Source organism: Poeciliopsis prolifica, unplaced genomic scaffold, assembly GCF_027474105.1.
Source record: "Poeciliopsis prolifica strain line A6 unplaced genomic scaffold, Auburn_PproV2 SCAFFOLD004, whole genome shotgun sequence".
In the NCBI taxonomy this organism is placed as follows: domain Eukaryota; kingdom Metazoa; phylum Chordata; class Actinopteri; order Cyprinodontiformes; family Poeciliidae; genus Poeciliopsis; species Poeciliopsis prolifica.
Window position 1 is genome coordinate 14,718,457 of NW_026562379.1, and position 21,190 is coordinate 14,739,646.

The 21,190-nt window shown below is 37.4% G+C and overlaps 1 protein-coding gene across 1 annotated transcript in view; it reads left to right on the forward strand.

Annotated features, from left to right (window-relative positions):
- Positions 1–21,190, forward strand: part of zmp:0000001236 (mastermind-like protein 2) — a 49,314-nt gene that overhangs the window by 18,079 nt on the left and 10,045 nt on the right. Inside the window, exon 2 of the mRNA XM_055028771.1 lies at positions 19,791–20,987. Coding sequence (XP_054884746.1) covers positions 19,791–20,987 — 1,197 coding nt within the window. The remainder of the gene's footprint in view (positions 1–19,790; positions 20,988–21,190) is intronic.

The following is a 21,190-nucleotide window of genomic DNA, read 5'->3' on the forward strand; positions in this document are numbered from 1 at the left end:
GTGCTACTTTTTTTTAAAATTATATAAAGCTTCTTACAGTCCACCATTACAATAAAATATTACAAAAATGTTAAAAAAAAAAAAAAAAAAAGACATTTCTACATGTACGTACTTCATTTCTTACTAAACAGAGCTCTGAGACGTTATTGTTTTTTAACAGTAACTTTGTCTTAAAGACCACAACTTGCTGCTTGACCTTTCTGCTATGTTCTCTGGTAACCTGCTATGGTAAATGCTCTCTAAGTAACCTGAGAGTCCTTTGTGTCACAGCTGGATTCATAGTGAGATTAGACACAGGTGGACTATTTACTCAGCATGTAACTTCTGACTGACTACAGTGGATTTTATTTAGAGGTTTTCAGACATTTATTTGTAACAATAATAGAAAATCTGCTCTTCACAATTGTGCACAACTTTGTGTTTTATTGCATAAAATCCTCACAAAATAGATTTTAAATATGGTTGGAAATTTGGTTTAATAGATTAGTTACTTTGTTTGTTGTGCAAAGATGAAGCGTATGCTACGAATTGATCATAATTGTATGAAACCTTAAACATGTATTAGATTTGTTAAATTTGTTTACCTGCTCCAAGGAAAGGCATGGAAAACACAATTTCTCAAATGTACAAATATTGTAAATTTGTATATTTAAGAGATAATCAACTCCTTTGACTTAGGAAAAATATATATTTAGTTGCAAAAGTACCTAAAATAATGGCTTAATTTTTGGTATTTTTTTATAAAGGTGCACAATATATTTACACTAACAATGGTATTGGTGGATATTAGCCATTTTTCAAACTATCTGTCACATCAATAAAACTGGGCCGATATTAACAATCAATATTTATTTCTGTCTTGTTGCCATTTGTTTCTGGAGGGAGAGGAAACTGTCATCTGACAGTGATACAGCACAGGATTGTGGGAAATGATATGAAGCAGAGAATCAGTGGTGAAGTCAGGGGTGTACTTTGTTCTTTTTCAATGCATAGTAGTTTAGGTATTTATATTTTTTCCCCTCATTATGGATGTATTTTAGCAATATCTATAAAAGGGGCTGGGGAGACCTACTTATAAAGGGATTTAATTCCCAATTCCTTCTACAGTTCCATATACCTTTATAATAAGGGGAGTTGTCTCTGGAAAAATTACAAATTGTTTAATCCATCTTTTAAAGCCACTCGGCGCATGTTTCCCCAAGAAGATGAATAAGGAGTCTTGAGCCAATTAGGGAGATTTATATTGTAAAGGCAGAGAGAGGGGCTTTTTAAACTGAATTGCAGAATAAATCCAAATAAGGCATACTCTCTTTAAAAATGTAGGCTTGGGGATGGGGGAGGAGGGTGTGCACACCAATTCCCGTCTGGTCTGCCTGAGAGCCTTTTTAACAAGCCTGAACAGTAGTCACTAGAATTTATTCTAATTCAATTTGTGCTAAAGGGATTCATGATTTGATCATAAATTAATAACGAGCATCAGCTAAAGCTGCTTTGCCAATATTACACAAATTTTGCTTAATGTAGCTCATTGACACGTTCCCTTCTTAAATTTATTTGGTCTTTGCCGGACTTATAAATTAAGATGTGACAGGCGATCATTAAACAAGTATGGACCCATTCTTTGGCTCTGCCTGCAGAGAAAAATTGCGATACTGCATTCTTGTCATAGCTGTTAGTGAGAAAGTGGGGTTATTATGTGTGCATATGCATGATAACAAGAAGGAGAGTGTAGAGAACATTCCTTTCTCACTCCCACTCTCCACCACCACACCCCCATTGCTACTCGCTGCCACCCCACCCCCAGTTTCCTTCCTGTGCTTTTTTTAGAGTCTATTGGATGTTTTTCCCACATCCGGCAACAAAGCCAGCCTTTTCATGCCATAATCTAACAGTGTGGTGTCCTGTGTTTCAGCTGTACACAGCCATGGTCAACTGTGATAAATATGTTGACAGTAAATTAACCAGTATTTTTTATTTCTTGTGCGCTCACCTTATTTGAATCAAGGGCTGTTTAAAAGAAATATTCAACTTATCTGAAAGATACTTGGAAAACTTGTGTTATGTCATTTTTATGCTCACATCTATCAATAAAATTTTGATTTTTAAAAAATAAGTATTTGGAAATGAGTTAATACGCTTTGAAGAATTTTTATTGTTAAAATTGCGAAATTACTTTGGTGTCCTCAATGTTCCTGCTTTAATTAGGCCAAATTGTAATAGAGTTATGAATAATTCAGCTTGCATATGAGACATTCTCATACTATAGTAAAATTATAGCAATCACAGGAAAATTCAGTGTTCTATATTAATTGGTCTTATTTTTCCAACTAGAAACATTTACTGACTGATTGTAATTTCAAGGGTGGTTAATTTAGTTTAGGTTAAGGTCATGTGCAGTAGTTATGAGGAGTCAGTAGCTGGTTGCTACAAACAGCACAGCAACTTCATTTAGGAGAATCAGGGATAAGCAATCATGCTAGCCAAGATCAAGCTACTCCAAGTCCAAAAGATAACATTCTGACACCAGAAATGGTTACACCCATTCCCTACCTCCAGCTTTCCACCCAGCTTACTTGGCACCCAATCTAAACTTCTTTCCCTCTGAAGCGGTGGGCCCACAGTGACCTTCCCACTGACTGGACATGCAGTAAAAAAACATGTTTGATACAGAACTAACAGATGTAAAAAGATTTTTCTTCATATGTATGCTAATGTCACCCCTTTACATAATGCCGCCCTAGGTTAGAAGCCATATAATTGGAAACTACCAATAATTGCACATCAGTTAAGTCAGCCAACATGAACCTGCTTATTCAACAGTTTACATGTTAAGCTTCTGCATTATGAAACATTGAATCGGTGTATTTTAAAATACATAATTGCTTACATTTCACACATTTTAATGTTGTCTGTGAAAGAAAAACATTTCTTTGATAACATGCAGGTCATTAATGTCTGAGATGCTGCAGAGTATTAGAGTGTTTACTTGCAGTGGCGCCCCTTAAGGGGGGCCAGAGGAGTTTTGTAAGAGGGGAGGGGCGTCATGGCCACCCCTGGAAAAATGCTGGCCGCCCCACTGGCCCCCACAGAGTCATGTCCATTTTATGCAAAACCACATGCAGTCATGTTCTCCGTTTACATAAATGTAAATGTTTCATCTTAAAACTTTTACTGGCTCTATGAAAATTTCGGGTGGCGCCACTGTTTACTTTACTGAATAATTCCCATTGTTATTATTTGCTGCTTTTAAATCCAAGCAATGCAATAGATTTTTGTACTTAGTTACTAAAATGTAATTCAATTGTTTCAAAGAACATTTGACCTGCTTTATCCAGAAATTTTTAATTTTAATGGGTTTTTGAATTGGTGGTGCAACATACTTTTCAAAGCACAGATTAAAGTACTGACATTGTTTTGGTGCTTGTACCCGCTGTCATTCCCAGTGAATTAATTCTCTGAGTAAAGAGGGGAATTTTCCTCTCCATTATGCTGCCTTGGCTGGGTTTGAATCACCAGGCTCATCTGTTTTGCCTGAAGTAGTCAAAGCGAGAGGGGGAGAAAAACAGCTGTCTAGTCAGTGAAGGGACGCCTTGCCAGTTGAGCTGTGAAATTCACACAAGTAAGCAGGATAATCTCTTCCACCCAGGCCGAATATTAGATCCTGCAGTGGAAATGTCAGTTTCATGTGTACAGCCTTGATAAAACTTAACTTCAGCAAAAACAGAGATCATGAATCTCAGCCCATTTTCATTCTTGCCTTTTTTGAGCAGATTATTTAGAGCTAAAAGCCAACATTGCTGAAGGTTTTTGATGACCATTACAGCCCATATTTATAAGCTGGTGAAGCTTTTTCAGGGAAACTGGGATTGTGGTGACACCTGCTGCACCAGGCACTATTACTAAATCTCCATTATTAGTAACATAAACAGTGCCATAACCTTTGTGCTTTTTCATATTTTGCTTTTTAAACACATGAACATGATCTTATTTGAACCATATCATTGTGGCTCTGGCTGTATGTTAAGCATTTGTTCTCTCCTAGTCTCAAGTCTTTAGCCCATTATAACAGCCTTTCTTCCAGTATCTCCACAACATGATGGTGTCACCATCAATATTTACAGTGGAGATGATCCGTGTTAGTTTTTCTCTATTCAAAGCATTTTGCATATTTTGCCAAAAGTTAAATTTGGGTCTCATCTCTTCTTTGTTTGTTTGGAAACAAACAAAATTGGTAAAAACTAGTTAAAGTAAAGGGCTTATTTACAGCTACAAGTTACTTAAAACTACAAATTACATACAAGTTATTTACTGTTAGTTACAGATACAAGTTAGTTACTTTTACAAATTACCTACTTGTTACTTACATCTAGAAACTGAGTTAATGTTTTATATAGAACCAATATTTTATTTAATTTAGCTGCTTCCATCTTGTTTGAACAAATTAAACATTCATTTACTTTATTTGCTATGTCAAAACATCCAAACTCTATCTAAATAAGTTTAAATAACTATTAAAGTTGGATTTGTACATTTGTTAAACTCATTGGTAGAGCTGTTTTTTAAAGTGGCCATAGCATTCCTACAGTGTATTACAGTGACTCCAAAGACCATCACATGATTTTCATTGATTGCTCTCGACATTCCTATGAATCGGAGCTTTGTAGTATTGTGCCAATCAGCCTGCTTCTTTTTGATCAGAGTTGACTGTTGGTAAATTTGTAAAAACCCCAAAAATCTAATAATTTTTCTTGCCTTTTTTGATCCAGTCTTTGTCCTTGAGAACATCAACAAACCATTTCTTATTTTGAGTTTAAAATAAGTTTTCCGTTTCTTATTTTGAGTTTAGTAAACATACGCTCTTGTTCTTCCAGGGATTTTCCACTGAGGGGTTTCAAGTAATCTACTGTAAGAGCTGCTGCTGTTAATGGGTTCTGTAAATATATTAATTCTCTTTCCATGGCTATTTCAATTTGGCAACTCTTGATAACAAACCAGAAAAATATGCAGAAAATTTTCGCTTTTCAAGCTGAAAATGAATCCCATTGAAAAACATTTTCATGGCTCGATTAGCTCATTTCAATCAAGTTTTTTTACATCAATAGACGTTTCTATGTTGACACATCTTCACCTTTCACTCTTTCACCACAATTTCCTGTTTAGTTTTTTTGTCTGTGTCAATCCCATGAAAATTTGCTGAGTGGTTAAAATATTTCTCGCAGTAAATGTTTCATACTGTTTCTCTTGCGTTCGAAATTTCTGTAGGGACATTGCACAGGAAACAGTTCAACCACACAAGCAATGCGCTCATCTCAGCTTCTCTGCAAATATACATGTCATGGAATCTTTAACCAATTTGGTTAACGATATTTTAAACATATCAAGCCTATAATTCTTATTATGTAAGTGCTATACATTTCTGTCAGTATTTGCAAATGTTCCTTTGAAACCCAACCAGCTGCTTTTTGGTTGGATTTTACCAGCAAATAAAGCAAAGCCAACTCAGGACCCTGTTCAGTTCACCTTAATCAAACTCTAGTCCGTTTACGTAATAAATTGAGTTTTGTTTGGGGAGGCGTGAACAAACTTTGATCCAGACCCAAACAGTAAACTCTGATCCGCCTAAAACCTAGATCTCTGTTTGTTTGAGGTGAACTCTGAAGGGGGTCGAATGCATATTTGAATGCCTAGAGGATTGGAGACCGCTGCAAAAACAGGAAGCGGACTACAGCACAGGGCATTTTGGGTAAATGCAACCAAAACAAACACGTGAGTTTTGGGCTAGCAGGAGAAACGGCTCATAGGAGATGAATTCTGCAACAGCTAAAATCTGACGACACTCCATTTTTATTGACATTTTGTGCATTTATTGCATTTCCTTCAGTGGTTTTTGGTGCAGCACCAGCACAGGAGAAGGGGTTGGGTTTGTTTAACGCAGTGCAGTGTGAAAGTGAACCACACCAGCTGAAAATGTAACCGTAATGTTGCAGTCCACCAGGCTATCAGGTGTGAAAACATCCTAAAGAAAATGCAAAATCAGTATCGGCCCATAAAGGCCTGTTCAGGCTTTTCTTTGGGATCCTTGGAAGAGATCACTTCAGGGGAGTAATACTGTATTATTAACTAGCTCAAAATTATGTGGCTTCAACAAACTGATTATATTGATTCCCTTTTCACTTGTGAATGAGTGAAGATTAGTGATTTCATGCAGCAAAATTGCTCAAACACTATCAAGCAAAGATGAAACCACTATAATTATTTCCTATCATTAACTCTCCATCTGTGTTTAGTTTTAGTTTAGTTTGCCAAAGTTACCTGAACAAAGAGAGAATTTTCTATCTTATATCTAGTTTCACATTTTATTTCTTAGACATTATTTTGTGTATAAAATGATGGCTTTGTGGGAATGATTTTCTCACGTGACTGACTTTATCAGTGTAAATCTGCTTAATCAGCCTAACTCTCACAGATTCTTCGTCACATCATGGGAAAGTTGTTTTTTTCCACTTGAACAACTTACCTGAGAGCCTACTCTGTCTCTCACTCTCACCAGCTGCAACATGTAAAAAAAGACCTCAAGCATGGTTTTACAAGGCCCCGTAGACACACAAGAGTGGCTTGCTTGCAGAAACTTGCAAAGAGATATTAGCTGCACTGCAGCTTTAAACCCTGAAACTTTGATCGTTCCATCACCAGGACGTGCACAACAGCACCTGAAAGCTTACCTGGGAAGGAAGGTTTTGCAGCCCCACAAAAATTTGGAGATACCCTCAAATAGTAGCTGGTTGTATATTTTTCTCTATGAGGGCAGTGAAATTAATACTTGTAAGTGTTGTTAGAGGCTTTTTCTGAGTTTCCTTGTGTCTGTCTGCCAACTAATTAATTTTGGAATTTGTAATGCACTTCACTATCAGAAATGGTCAGATTTTTGTTGTGTAGAAGGTCGACTTCCCACTTTAAAGCCATGTGACTGACGTTTATAAATTTCAAAGTAAGTGATTGTTAAACAAAAGAAAAAAGAAAAATACCTTACATAATTTAAAAATGAGGCAGAATGTTATGTAATGAGAGGCTTTTGATAATGATTTTGCAGTGTATGTATGAATCATGTGACACCCAGTTTTACCATAGTAAACTCCATATGGGAGCTGGGAGCACAGTGGCTGAGGTGCGTATATATAGTGATGATTCTCATAAGTGTCAATCTTATTTATCACATGCATTTGTTCAAGAATCAGTTTGAATTTATAAAAATACTTGAAGAGGTCAAGTTGCCTTATGCTGATCAGGACGTTCCCTTAATATTTTCAGTAATCCCAAACACGCCAGTAAGAGAGCAGCTTCTTTGTTCCAGGCCAACAGGACTATTGTTATAAAGACCAAGAATTCAGGTCCTATGAAACAGAAAACTGATAGAAAGGAATCAAACTGTTTGTTTCTTGGGAATGCAGACCAGTTGTCCTGGGCTGCAATACACGATTACAAGTGCCAGAAGTTGTTTGAGTCCATGCAGTGCAGATGTGGAACAGAAACAGTTTTACAAGTAAACATTAGTTCACAGATTCACAATATATTAAAATCTTTCAGGGTTTTCCAGTTTCTACAGTAAGTGATTGAGTTTGTGACAAAACATCTCTGCTCCGTTGATGAATAACAACTTAACTTTAGAAGAATGTGTGATTAATAATATGTGGATGAAGCTGTATTTTTTTTTTTTTTTGCTGGTTCTGTAAATCAAATTAACCAGCTTTTTATTATTATGTCTAACTACCATCTGAGTTATGCCAGTTTTCTATGATATTTTGTTGTTGTCTTTCTGGGAAATGTCAGGCTGATGATAAATTTATATTAGAGGTCACATATTTTCTGCACGATGATCCCCCTGCCGTTCCAGCCTCCTACTCCTCCTTGCTTGGAGTCTGTAGCTCTGCAGTGCTTCGTGGGTCCGTTTCGACCAGAACCAAACACTCAGACCTTATTTGGAATGTCAGAACTGATAGGAGTGAGAGTTTAAAGCCTCCCACTCATTTATTTATTTTTTCTCCTTACCGTCTAACCGCAGCAGTCCCTTTTCAAACCCAACCAGGAGGAGAATGGTTTCAAGAGAGCAGATTAGTTCAACTGCTCACTTTTGCATTTTGTGTGAAGTGAAAGCTGAGAGGGGAGGCAAAACTCAACAAGTATACTCTTTTTTTTCTTCCCCCTTTTTTTTTTTTTTTTACAACTGGTAGAGTTTTCAAAGCTGTCTCCACTGAAGCGGTTTAAAACACTAAATGTGTTTTCTCCTCTCTAAAAGCGCAGGGCTCACGAAGACCTGGCTGAGTGAAGCAGCATTAGCACAGCATTAACCACTCAGCCCAGGTTTCCCACGGGATATAAAATGGATCCTTGTTTTGTGGGGAAATTGCCACAGCAATGCCGCTGAAGAGCACTTTGCTGGGGCCACATCAGATATTGACAAATATTGTTTCCTGTTTAGGAGCTGCAGTCGCTGCACTTCAAATCGAGCATCAAGGAATTTATAATCCAAATAGTGGGCTAAAACGGACGTAAACAGCACAGAGTAGGGCCAAATGTGGGACAAATTATCTAATCAGAATTTTTTTTCCCTGGAATCGGAATATTTCCAACATGCCTTGCATTAGCTATTGTAGCACCATGATAGGTTTTCTTTGTTGTGGTCAAAGTAATGACTGGAATGGCGCAGAACTGTGTTGCTCAACTCAGTAGTGGAGCTGTTGGCGTTCGCTGGGCTGCAGCTGCATGCTGAAGAGCAGCCAGATGTTGGAAGATGGTGAAGCAAGGCTAGTGAGCAGGAAACTGTTCTGCATGCCATAGGATTCTTCTTTGAAAACAGGAAGGCAACTTGTTCCCTACTCATGTGCCGTTTCCTGTGGCATGACCGGAGGCAGGCCTTGTGCTTGACAGTTGCTGGGAAAGCGCTACTTGTGGCTGTAACAATGGGCTTTGGAGGGTGCAAACATCCCAAAAGTTTTACTTTTAATCAAAATTACAACATTCTCAAAACTACATAGACATGTAGTTTCAACTAGAAGTAAAAACTCTTGACTTTTTTTTATACCACTTTTTATGTAACTTTCTTTTGTAGATATTGGCTTTCAAAAGTGTTCATTCCCCTTAAACTTGCACAGTTTTTGTTTGATACAACCTCAAACTATACTTGTCTTTAGAAGGATCGACACACTGTAAGAGATTATTGTGATGTAATAATTTTACAAATATTTTACTTTCTTCCAGGTGCAAATATTATTAGAACTGACGTTGGTTCTTCAACATTAGCCTCTTCTAAATACTGGGTTGGTTTAGCTTTAGCCAAACTAATGTTTATGATTTCTGCTTTTGAGTTAGCATAGCTAACTTTTTAATTAGCAGTACTCACCACCAATGAGGTGGTTACTCTAAATTGCGTTTTTTGTTTTTATAGGTGCCTTGTGAAAGCAATTAGTCATACTTGCTTTCATTTTATTAGGAAGTATCAGAGTAAAGCCAGTTGATTACATAAGCATATGTTACATTTTAAGATGCATTTATTAAGAAAAATAGATCATGTTCCTTCTATTTTACAAGACTGCACCGCTGTGGCGGGACATCACATAAAATCCAAATAAAAAAAAAACCAATGAAGTTTTTGGCGGTCGAATAATGAAATGCTCAAAAGTTCAAATGGAGTTTTATGTGCCATACTGTTACTCATAATACTCAAAATACAAATGCAGCATAGGGTTGATGTTGCTCTGGATTTTGGAAGTTCCTTTTGAACCCATGTGGAAAATAAATGAGTTGATGGTGACTTAAACCTGGGCAGTTAGGAATCCTTTAATATTTAGATTTATGTCTGCCATCTAACACCTTCCAGCAGTTTCCCAGAATGAAAACTGTTCCCGAACCCCTAAGTCAGACACACTGCTATATACCAACTAAAAGAAACATGACACTGTGATAGATACTTTATGCTCTTTCATTTTTGGTGCACAGCATGGAGCCTTTAAAATGTGGCTTAAGGGTGTCTCTGGCACTCACAGAGCACTGAACCATATAACAGTTTAAGCTTCTAGCACCATCACATTAAACGCTTTGATCTTAAATAGCTCTTTTGCCAATAAAAAAAAAAAAAAAAGTTGACAGACGGTTGGGTTTCAGGGGACGAAAAAGAGATTATGAGCAATTTTAAACTTGCTTTTCCTTTTATGTAAAGGAAGAAACACAAGTTAAAGCATGCATTAGCTATTGTGATCAAGACACAACAGCTCAAATCTGAATTTCTTCTTCTTTTGTAATGTTAAGGTTTAGCAGAACACCCTCCAAAGAATACTTTGTATAATTTATTGAAGGGAATCCTTTTGCTCTTAACTACAGTGGTTGTTTCTTTTTTCTTTTTCCGTCCCTGAATCCAGGGAAGCCCTCAGACCTCCTCTGCAAATGTCTTTGTGGTTAAGAATGACATGTGGATGAGAGGCGACAGCGGTGTCAGGAGCTCTGTGAGCCGCATGGCCATGGGTGATGTGATGTGACAGGCTGTCACTGCGATGTTGGTGACCTGTGGTATGTCTGCAGTGCTGAGGCCTGGCTGGTGCTGCCTTAATGCCCCGGCAGAGAAACAACCCATAGACTCTAATCATTGTATCTGTCAGGAGAAGATGCGTGATGAATATAATCTGCAGCTGGCCATTAAAACCGTCTTGTTAAAACAAGAATATTCAGAGTATTCTCACTTCATTCAAAGGCAAGGCAAGTTTATAGAAACCTCATCGCTCTTATGCAAGTGAATTCAAGGTGCTTTATAGGAACGGAGTGGAAGAGCAACAAAGAAAACTATAGTAAAAACAAGCAATATATTGCTAATAATGTTTGCTTATAGGAATAAGGGGAAAGAGAAGAAATGTAAAAATGCTAATATGAAAAAATAAGTAGCTAAGACATGATAAAAACAAAACCAATGAAGTCATCTTTGACCTTTATGTTTCCCGATTTAAAGACACAGAAACAGTTTCTGAGCATTTCAAGTTTTCAGGGTTTTTATTACAGAACTGAGGAGCTCAACTAAACACTTGTTCAGGTCCTGGCAACGCCCAATAAACAGGCCGCTAACTTCAGAGTCAAAACCATTCACCAGCAGCAATATTTTGAAATTCATCCTTTTACAAACAGGAAACCGGTTCAATGATTTAAAGCATGCTAAAACTGTGGCAGCAGCAGATCCATCCACTAACTGATATTATGGTCACAGTGACTTAGTAACAGAAATGTACTGTGGTCACTTATTGATACAAGAAGAGAAAGTTGTCCGGCATCAGCGTGCAAATGATAAAAGGGAGACTTTGTAGATATTAAATGAAGGCAGTCGGTAAAGTAAGCCAGGTGGAACCCCTCGTATGATCTTTGTTCAAATAAGAATTGGCAAAACCACCAAATAAATATTCATGCTCTGTTAAATGAGATCTGAATCGTTCTTGCAGACAATCTTATCCACTTTTCCAGTTTATCAACAAATAATCAAAGGCAGCGCTGCGCCCCAACTCATAGTATTTCCTAAGAGGGTTCATGTAGTTTCTTATCTGAAGAAATATCACAAGTAACAAAGGTCAAGCCAAAGAAAGCTGATTGAATTGTTGCTTGGTGTTTATGTTTGGATGCCAGAATGCTGTTATAGGTCTGTTATTAAAAAAATAAAAGCTTGATTCTTTTTTTTTTTTTTTTTTTTTTTTAAGAGTACAACCTCCAACTATTTTGTAAAAATAGTTATGGTTGGAGTAGTGAAATCTTAAACAATGGTGGATTTGTCTTCAAAAGAGCTTTTATGATCTCTTACAAACTCCCAGAGGCAGCCATAAAGCAGCTTTATTTCTTTTTTTTATTATTTTTTTGTTGCTGTTCATCTTTTTCTCCTGCCTGTTCTCTGGAGGGAAACCTCAATCTAATACAACTGTGTCAGGAAGTGTGGGGATGCAAAGTGCTGATGAGCCAAAAGTAGCCCACCTCTGCAGTGTGCTGCGCTGTCCCAGTACACACAAAGCCTTATTAGCGAAGCATGCCATGGACCGGTACTCACATCCCTGTGCAACCTAACGGCACAGGCCCCACAGACACTGATGATGGTGTGTGTGCGTGTGTGTTGGGAGTGTGATGGGGGAATTAAGTTGTGTGTCAGGAAGTAGAAAGTTAATAGATTTAAAGCTCAACCTATGAAATGCAATCATTTTGTTGTTACTTAATGCGGCACAAATCTCAGCCTTTCATGTTGTGTTGGCAACACTCTTCAGTGTGGAGGGTGTTTCTGAGTGAAGCAGACTCGGGCACTGATTAGCTATTAAATACAGTGTTTAAAAATGTGAAGAGTTGGAAGAAGCGAAGAGATGTTTTAAAGCAAACTGTATTTTTCTACAAAGCGAGAAAATAGATGTGTGGTTTATTCAGGCTGTGGGAGAAAACAAAACTGACAGCATATCATAGGAAGGATGTTTTGGTCATTTTAGCTGCACTAAATAAGGATGTGAAACTCCATAAGTATTTTGCCTAGTAGTAATAGTTAAACCCCGCTTCATTTCTCCTCAATTCTCTTTGAAATGATTAACCACTTGCAAAAGAAAGGTAAGAAAAAATAGTTTGACTGCTGTTCTGTTATAGTTTTCAAGAGAAACTGGAATCAGTTGTAACTGCACAAAAACTGGAAATCGAAAGTCAACTTCAAAATTCTGGTTGGCGCAACATTTCTGTTGTAAAAGAATCAAGCAAAATGAAATAAAAACACGCTAAGTGCTGCAAAAAATGCGAGAATGACTAGTCACCTTTTTTATGTGGAACTTAAAAAAGTATTGCATGCTTTTATTGGTCTTTTATGTGTAGCTTGTCTGTAAAGGACCTAGAATTATCATGTGTATGAATGGCACTTTACAAATAAACATTTTTTGCCTAATAACAGTCAAGATTAATGACGTACTTATTTTTAATTAGTAGTAGAAAAAATGGTTTCATGGAATATAGAAAGCTCAGTGGCCATAGAGTAGCACAAATTAGGGCAAGCTGTTTATTTGTTTCTATTCTATTCTATATCAGGTGTAACTTTTTCCTGCTAATCTAAATCTGAACGCAGTCACAAAACTATAGAATTTGATAAATAAAATACTGGTGATCTAAGAGTACATCTGAATCACAGGTGCAACTCGATATGATGGTGAGATTTTAGAAATTTCTTTGGGAGAATATCTAACACCTAAGTGAGAAATATCCTTGTCCAGATGGGACTTGTGAGTGCATTGTTTACGTGCTTATTTCATTCAAAGTTCTTGCACAAAAATAAAATCACAAAAAGGACAGAAATGTGTTTTAAATAAGTTCTGTTCAGTGTGAAACTTTCCAGCTTGATTTTGACCCGACAAAAATGTGATATTGCATCATTGGAAGCTGCGAAGCTAACTTTAGTGTTGTGAGGAGCGTGGAGTTAGCCAGACTTGGTTTTCTGACACTGATTACAAATCATTTTTATCTGGCCGGTCACTCTGACTTTATTTCTTTTCTCCTACGATGACCCTAAGTGCTGCCAAAGAAGCAATTCAAAAGATATAAAATCCAAAATAATGAGCCAGCTCTGTCAGCAGAACAGGGTAACTCATGAATTACTCCAGGTCTTACTTTAAAATAAGAGTCTCCAGCATACATCAGGCTTAAAGCACTCACCTTCATATCTGGGCCTCATGTATTAAACTTCTCCAGATGAAAGCAAATCCTGGAAGCAACAGGATGGTGCTTAGAGACAGACTTTACTCAGATGAGAAATATTGTTGCGTTTCGAGATCTCTTGGCAATCCGAACTGAGAGAAGTTATTCAGATTTGTTGAAATTTGGAGTAACTGGTTGATTTGATAGCAAAAGCTGCTTAACAAAAGATTTAGTTCCAAAATTTCAACCAGGTGACAGTAGAACTGTGACACTCTTAGAGTTCTGGGTAAAACATAGAGATTGTTTCAAATGCAAAATTTATAATTTTTTTTCTACAGATTTAACTTGGTATGCTGTTCTTTCAGCAAATTGACTTTTGTTGAGTCTTTATACTCCAGTTAACAATTAATCGATTAGTACATTAGTTATTATTTCAATAATCAATTAATCACGATCGATCCAATGGATCGTTTCAGTCCGAAAATTTTATGCAGCCGTTAACTGTGTCTGGTTTTGGGGCTTTCTTTTCAGGCAACAAACGAGCCATAAATTTCTCCACATAAAAAAGAACAACCTCCTTCGCCCGCATATATATCATGTTTCCCTAGGAACCCAACAGTTATATTTATTTTTTGTTGTTTTGATACATTTATCCATATTAAAATGCTCAGCAGGAGGTCTCTAACTCTCCCAGAAGAGTGTTGCAGCATCTTTCAGGGCTTCGGTGAAAAGATTAAAGGCGGGTGTGCTCAGTCTTTTGAGCATGCTTGTCTCTGAAGGCTGTGCCACTGGACTGACAGATGGTACCAAGAGGTCTGGTGTTGCGTTGCCGTGACGGCTCACCCGGAGCTCCATCCACAGCGCTCAGCATCACGACACTGCTTAGCTTGACACTCTCGCGCCCAGCCTCCCAGCTCCCATGAATAGTTTGTCTCCTTTGACACGCTGAAGGTCATGTTCCTCGCTGCCACGGCGTAATGCAAAAATAAGCCCCACTGAAAAGATTGTCTAAAATGGAATCCCTTATTGTTCCTGTGTGAAACCAAAACGTGTAAAAAAAAAGATCCTACTCCTTTTGATACCTTTAAAACATCTTTTAATTGCACATTGGTTTTGTGTGTTAGAATAGACTCAGAGAGAGAAATTAAAGATGATCAGTATATCCTATGTTTAAGCCTCTCGTGTTGCAGGAGTCACTTTCAAAGTGATTCAGAGCATCTGAGCTCATTAAATGTTAATCAAAAAATCTATTTTCAGAACACTTTGAGATCAGTCATGAAGATTTCAGGCCAGTTACAGCAGGAGGCCACTGCTTCTGAGAGCTGTGTGAACTGGACTGGACTTTTCTAATGGAAATGCTGAAAACCGGATTTCAGTTTGTTCTTTTCTCTCCAGCGAAGATGGTTTTAATAAACCTCAAACTCCAACCTCTAACCTTGATCTTGAGGTCCATTTTTCTTGAAACAAATTTAAATGCCACAAAGCAGGAGGAGAGCAACCCCTTTATCACAACAGCTTTTGCAACACATGCACCCTCCTTTCCATTATTCATGATGTGTTTCCGCCATGAGCCGTTCTCTTGTCTCTCTTGTTCAAAACAAGAATGAACCTGAACTGCCTGCACCAGAGGGGCTCTTTAAGTCTGCTTTTGGAAACATTAAAATGTCCAGTTATGCCTAAGAGTTGAGATCACAAGGAAAAAGAGTTAATTGAGTGCACATTTACAATTTAAATGAAACCGTACACGTCTCTGTGCCCCCTATAATAATCTAACATCAAACAGGTGTAGTAGCAGAGAAGAACGTTATCATCTGTTGGAAACTTCAATCTCGGAATTTAAATTTTTGAAAACATTTTCACCATTCATCCATTTTCTACACCTGCTTGTCCATGTGGGAATAGACCTGGTGCTCTGTCCAGTACACCCTGTGAGTGGCCAGTTTATCACGTTCCACACACATACACACACCTCAGAGCAATTTAAAGTAACCAATTAAACTTATAGTTGTAATTTTGGACTGTGGAGGAAGCCGGAGTACCCAGACCAGGATTGTTAGATGCTCAGATTTGCTTCTGTCTCCTGATTGTTTGTTTATTTTTATTTTGGCATTTTTGACGTTTCAGTTGGGGTGTATGATGATCCACAGCGCCCCAATTATTAGGCCTAACGACAATTTCGTAATGTGTGAAATCAGCATTTGAAAACTGAAGTGTTTTTACTTAGATTATCTTTGATTTTAAAAATTGGAGTTCCAATTCTCTTAAGTTTGACACAAAAAAGAGCAAAAACAGAAGTCTGTGAGCAGACACATACTTTTTTTTGCACTATAGCAAAAACAAAACGCTGTACTTTTCTGCCTTTAGCATTAAGTTAAAACTATTTTAATTCTGTAATGCATTCAGACCGTGGGTGTTTTCAAGGGTGTAAACAAGCACTAAGGCTTTACAGTTTCTGAAAGTGCTGGTGGAGCATTACTAATATATTTTTTCATGTTGTGGAGAAACAAAAGCATGATTTGATGTTCGAGGCGGCTGAGAACAAACAAGTGGAGGTTTAATACTTTCACTGTGAATCACTTACTTGTAAGTAGCCTAGTAAAACAGATGTTTTCAAATTAAGATAAATGGATGTACGTAGATTATTCTTCAATAATTCCTGAAAAGTCACAGAATCTATGAACTAACAAAAAAAATTGAAAGGAAAACAATCCAAATAATGTATTTATTAGCTTTTTTTTAATGTGACATAAATAAAATATGACTTTTACACATATTCAATATTTTTTTCTTATCTCTCGGACAATCTTTGGTCACAAAGTACAGTGAGTAATCTGTTACCAGATCCCTGTTTAAGGAAATTCTACAATGAGATTTCACAATATTTAAACATTTTTCTGCAGTAACTGTCCCAATGAAGGTAAATGATTAAAATACCACTAAGAATGTGAGGGTTTACAAAACTGATACTAGAAACTAAACATCCAAAGTTATTTATTACTTGCTGTACATTACAATTCATTATTTAATGCTTCAGCTGTTCTTGGGACCCATATTTTAAGGTTTCCTGACTGTTGTACTGTGATGTGCTTCTGCATTCACTGATCTGTGATTTGATTTTACAGAGTTTGGGCAAGCTAAGCAATTTAAAGACCTCCGATCAGAATATCAGCTAATCAAGCTGCTTTCTGCTGCAAACTAAACATTAAACATGCCTACTTGCTTCTTCTTAAAGCTGCTTTTAACCAACTTTACATTTTTTACGCATCATCTGCATTAATCATTGTTGATATTGTCACCGATGCTGTTCTCTTCAAAGGTCATCTGCTCCCTCTGGAATTGTTTGGCTTCACCTGAAAGAGCAAATATATGGACATGTTTAATATTTAGATGTTTTTCCAGAAACATTTTTACCCACTTTTCCAATTTATATTTTCAAACAAAAGTGCAGGGCCACCCTATGTATATTAACAGCTGACTACCACTAAAGCCCTCTGTAAACGTGAGTTATAGCAATTTGCTGCATAGCTAAGCTAACATTAGCATGTTAGCGCTTGAGAATAACTTGTAAAACATTTAAATACAGCTTCAGTTAACTGTGAGCAGTAAAAACGTAAAGCAAAATTCATTCTTCTGGTTTATAAACAGCAGCCATTACAGTTGCTCTTTACCTGTGGATATCATTGTAAAATGAGAACAATTTTTAGATTGACATGGAAAACTCAGTTTTTATTTGTAAGTTTTAAACCTCACTGCACTTCAGTTGCGGGAAGTAGTGGGAAAAGAGTTTTATTAAGAAATCCAAGACCAATTGTCAGTCAATACCAAATAATAACAGATACTGTTCAAGAATGTAAAAAAAAAAAGAAAGAAGAAAAGAAAACTAAGAAAAATCTATTAAATTTAACCAGTTGGGAGCGGTTTGCTGAAGTAGTTGGCCGTCAATAGATTACTTTCGTTTTGAAATAACCTGTTGGTAATTTGGCTCTTCTAAACAGTGCTAGTTAATAGTGTGTGCAATAAACGTGCACCTTGAATGATTAAACATTTAATGAGCAGATGACATCACACAGGCAGTATGTTGTAAATGGTGGAAAGTACTTTAATTACTAAGGAAAACTCTGGTTTGTTAGAGCAACAAAATAACGCGCTTGACTTAAAATACAGCTTTGTTAGCCTTGCACTCAAAAAAGCAAGTTGAATGAAAAACGCTCATTAGAGACAGACGGCTTACAGGCAGTACGCCAACAACATATTTTGAAAATGACGGGTTTTTTTGTTCTCTGATATCCGTCTTTTAAAAATGCTCTGATAGGAACCCAACCTCCAATACTATTGACACTCCCTATTAACCCAATGTTTAGTGATCACATTATGTCAAACACTCTGATGTACTTGTTGCATATTTTAGTGTTTTGTAAAAGAATATGACTGACCCATAACAAACAGCACAGTCAAACTTAGTAACTCTACTCAACAACAAAATATCATTGGTTCTCATAAAAAAGCTTTGTGAGATGCAGACCTTAAACCTGGACAGTAATTCTATTAGATTCAAGGGATAAAACTTTATTGTCCACTGAGGTGGAAATTTCTCTGCAGCTCGCCAAACAAAGTAAAAAAAAATTATATGCAATCACAATTTCATAAAATTTTTAAATGCAAACACAGTTGCTGCAGCAGCAGAGGTAATGCAGGCTTGGCGTGTAATGAAGTGCAGAATTTGCAGAATTCTCTCTGGCGGTGAATCATCTTAATGCAATGTTTGCCAGCAGGTGGAAATGAATCAAATTTGTTCCTACAGTGAAACTGACAACAAACAGTGATACTGCTCTCCTGTATGCAGGTTGGACTATAATCAGAGCCATTTCGTTTCCATGCAGCTGCCACATTAAAACATGGCAGGACAAGTTTGCTTTTGTATGCATAAACAACAATCAGAGATTAACAGTAAGCTGTTTGTTTCTAATGTGTTGTTGTCAATAACGTATCATCTTCAGATGAAGATTAAGATTTATTATTTAGCGAACAAGTTCATAAAAATAATTGGTTCAGAGTGTTGCTTTGCTAATGGATAATAGTTTTGTGGAGTACAGCAGAGTGACTGGAGATGTGAGTCATGCTACATGTTCATGCGTAAATGAAGACATGAGCATGGCACAAAAGGAAATCAGATATCTGCACCAGCATGTTAAGCAGAATCTCAGCCACAAAGGAAACTCTGCCATCTAACCAAGCACAATGGTGGAAAATATAATGTATGCAAATGAGGGAAACAGACAAAGAAGCTATTCTTCCCTTCCACAGTCTGTATCAGATTCCTAACCATCTTCTCATCCCATCCACTGCCTCAAACTACATAATCAAACGCGTCTTTATTGTCTCATATCTGTCCTCCAAATGTTTAAATATGATTCTTATTTGAAATTATCTATTAATTTTATGTGATTGGGAGATTTACAGTTATGTAAATACATAATTTTTATGATCTTGTTGCTTTCATTCACAACGAACAGCAATAAATTCTATGTTATTAGAAAAAATTATAGCATAAAAACCTGCTATATTTGGTAGTAATTATCAGAACCTCAGTAACCAGATATATTGTTTTTTATTGTGCTGGGAATTTATAGTGTTATAGTCATTTTTTGTAGATTGTTATTACTAATACATCTAAAGAATAACATATGTTATTCTTTCAGCTAATAACTTTTTTATCATTTTACCACAGTAAATGATTAAGCTAAAATTATGGATGTCTATTACAATAATTGATTCATCATAATTAATCATTTCAGTGCCACTTAAAATTGTAGGAACTTTTAAAAAGAACTTTCTTGTGGTTTTGAAATTGTAATTTTTTAAAACCTTTCTATATCTTGATCCTTGTAACCACCCAGTGCATAATATGGGTAAAAAAAAAATCAAAACTGTATTTGTAAAAAAATCTGTATTATACCGGTAAATAGGTCTTCTGTCAAAAAAAGCCTCTTCCTGAATTTCACTAGTTGGTCAAATTTCCTACTTCTAAAAGCAGTGACTCAAACTGCAAAATTAAATGGAAAATGGATTGACTGAATGTTTGGATTGCTAATATGTTATTCTTTTGTGTGTTGCAGCTTCAAGGATCTCTGCGAAGGAAAATGGAAGGAAACACGCCAGGACTGAAGCAGAACGGCCTCTCTTGTGGATTTTCAGGATCCGACTTTAAGCGTGTCCGTTTGGACACAGGTGGCCTGGGTCACGGTTCCTGCAACCACAACTTAACCCGCCCTCTGCAAGGGTCCTCAACCATTGGCTTGCAGAGGAAGAACTATATGATGCCCCATGGAATAGGGTCTGACATGTTCAACATGACTCTGAAAGAAATGAAAAAGGAGCCCCAAGAGATTCAGTCTTGTGGCCACTCAAACTCTGAGATGATTTTCGACTTCAAAGAAGAAGGTAATGGGCAAATTGACCCAGAACTCCAGGAGCTGTTTGATGAACTGACAAAGTCGGTGCCTCCTCTGAATGATCTTGAGTTCGAGAAGATTCTAAAGCAGGACGATACCTTCGGTTTGGATCTAGGTCGGCCAAATTCAGCAGGAGCAGCAGCCACTCTGTGTTCCCCGGTGGACAAGGTGATAAAGACGGAGCACTCGCAAGATTTCGGACAGGGCCACAATGGTTCACCGCAGCTTCGACCGGCTTCAGCAGGTCCCTCGTTCACACTGAACAGCACCGCTTCTACCAATACGTTACAGAAAGGCAATGCCCAGGCCGGACACAACAGAACCTTGCCCTGCTGGCCGGAAATATCCCATGCACAGCAGCTCAAGCAGATGGCGGCAAACCAGCAGCAACCAGGTGCTCTTCTACATCACCAGCATCAGACCCAGCATGTAGGAATGACCAGCTGGGCTACAACCATGAGCCCTCAACCTACCACCAGCAGCTTCGCCAAAGCAAAAGTCTCTAACCAGGCCACACTCAACCAGCAGAAGATGGGCTCCCATAATAAAGGCATCAGCAACTGCCTGTTTAAGTCAAATGGGCACAATGGCTCCCATCAGTTAGACATGAAAGGTCTCAGTTCCAAGCCCACGTTGCACTTCAGCCCCAAAGTTTCTCATTCCACCAGTCAGTCCATGTCTATCATGACAAACTCGATGACCAAGACGGAGCAGCATCAACAATCACCATCACCGAGCCAGAACCAGGCACATTCAGCTCTCCATTTCCAGAACCAACAGATCTCAACGTCGAGTGCCGTCTGTTTGCAACCCAAGTCGGTTTCTGCTGGGCTGCCATTCAGAATGTCTCAACAGCAACAGGTAAGCTCTTTAGTCAGGTATTATTTCCTCTTCAAGATTATAAAATGTAGATTTAAGCTTGAAAACTTCAAGACTAGAATGAAAAATGATACAATTCATTTAATTCTACTACACATGAAATACTTTTCACAAATGGAGCAGAGCTGATTGTCCTTATCAAGAACAATTGGATTAAGTCAAGTGTGTTTCCACTTCAGCACATT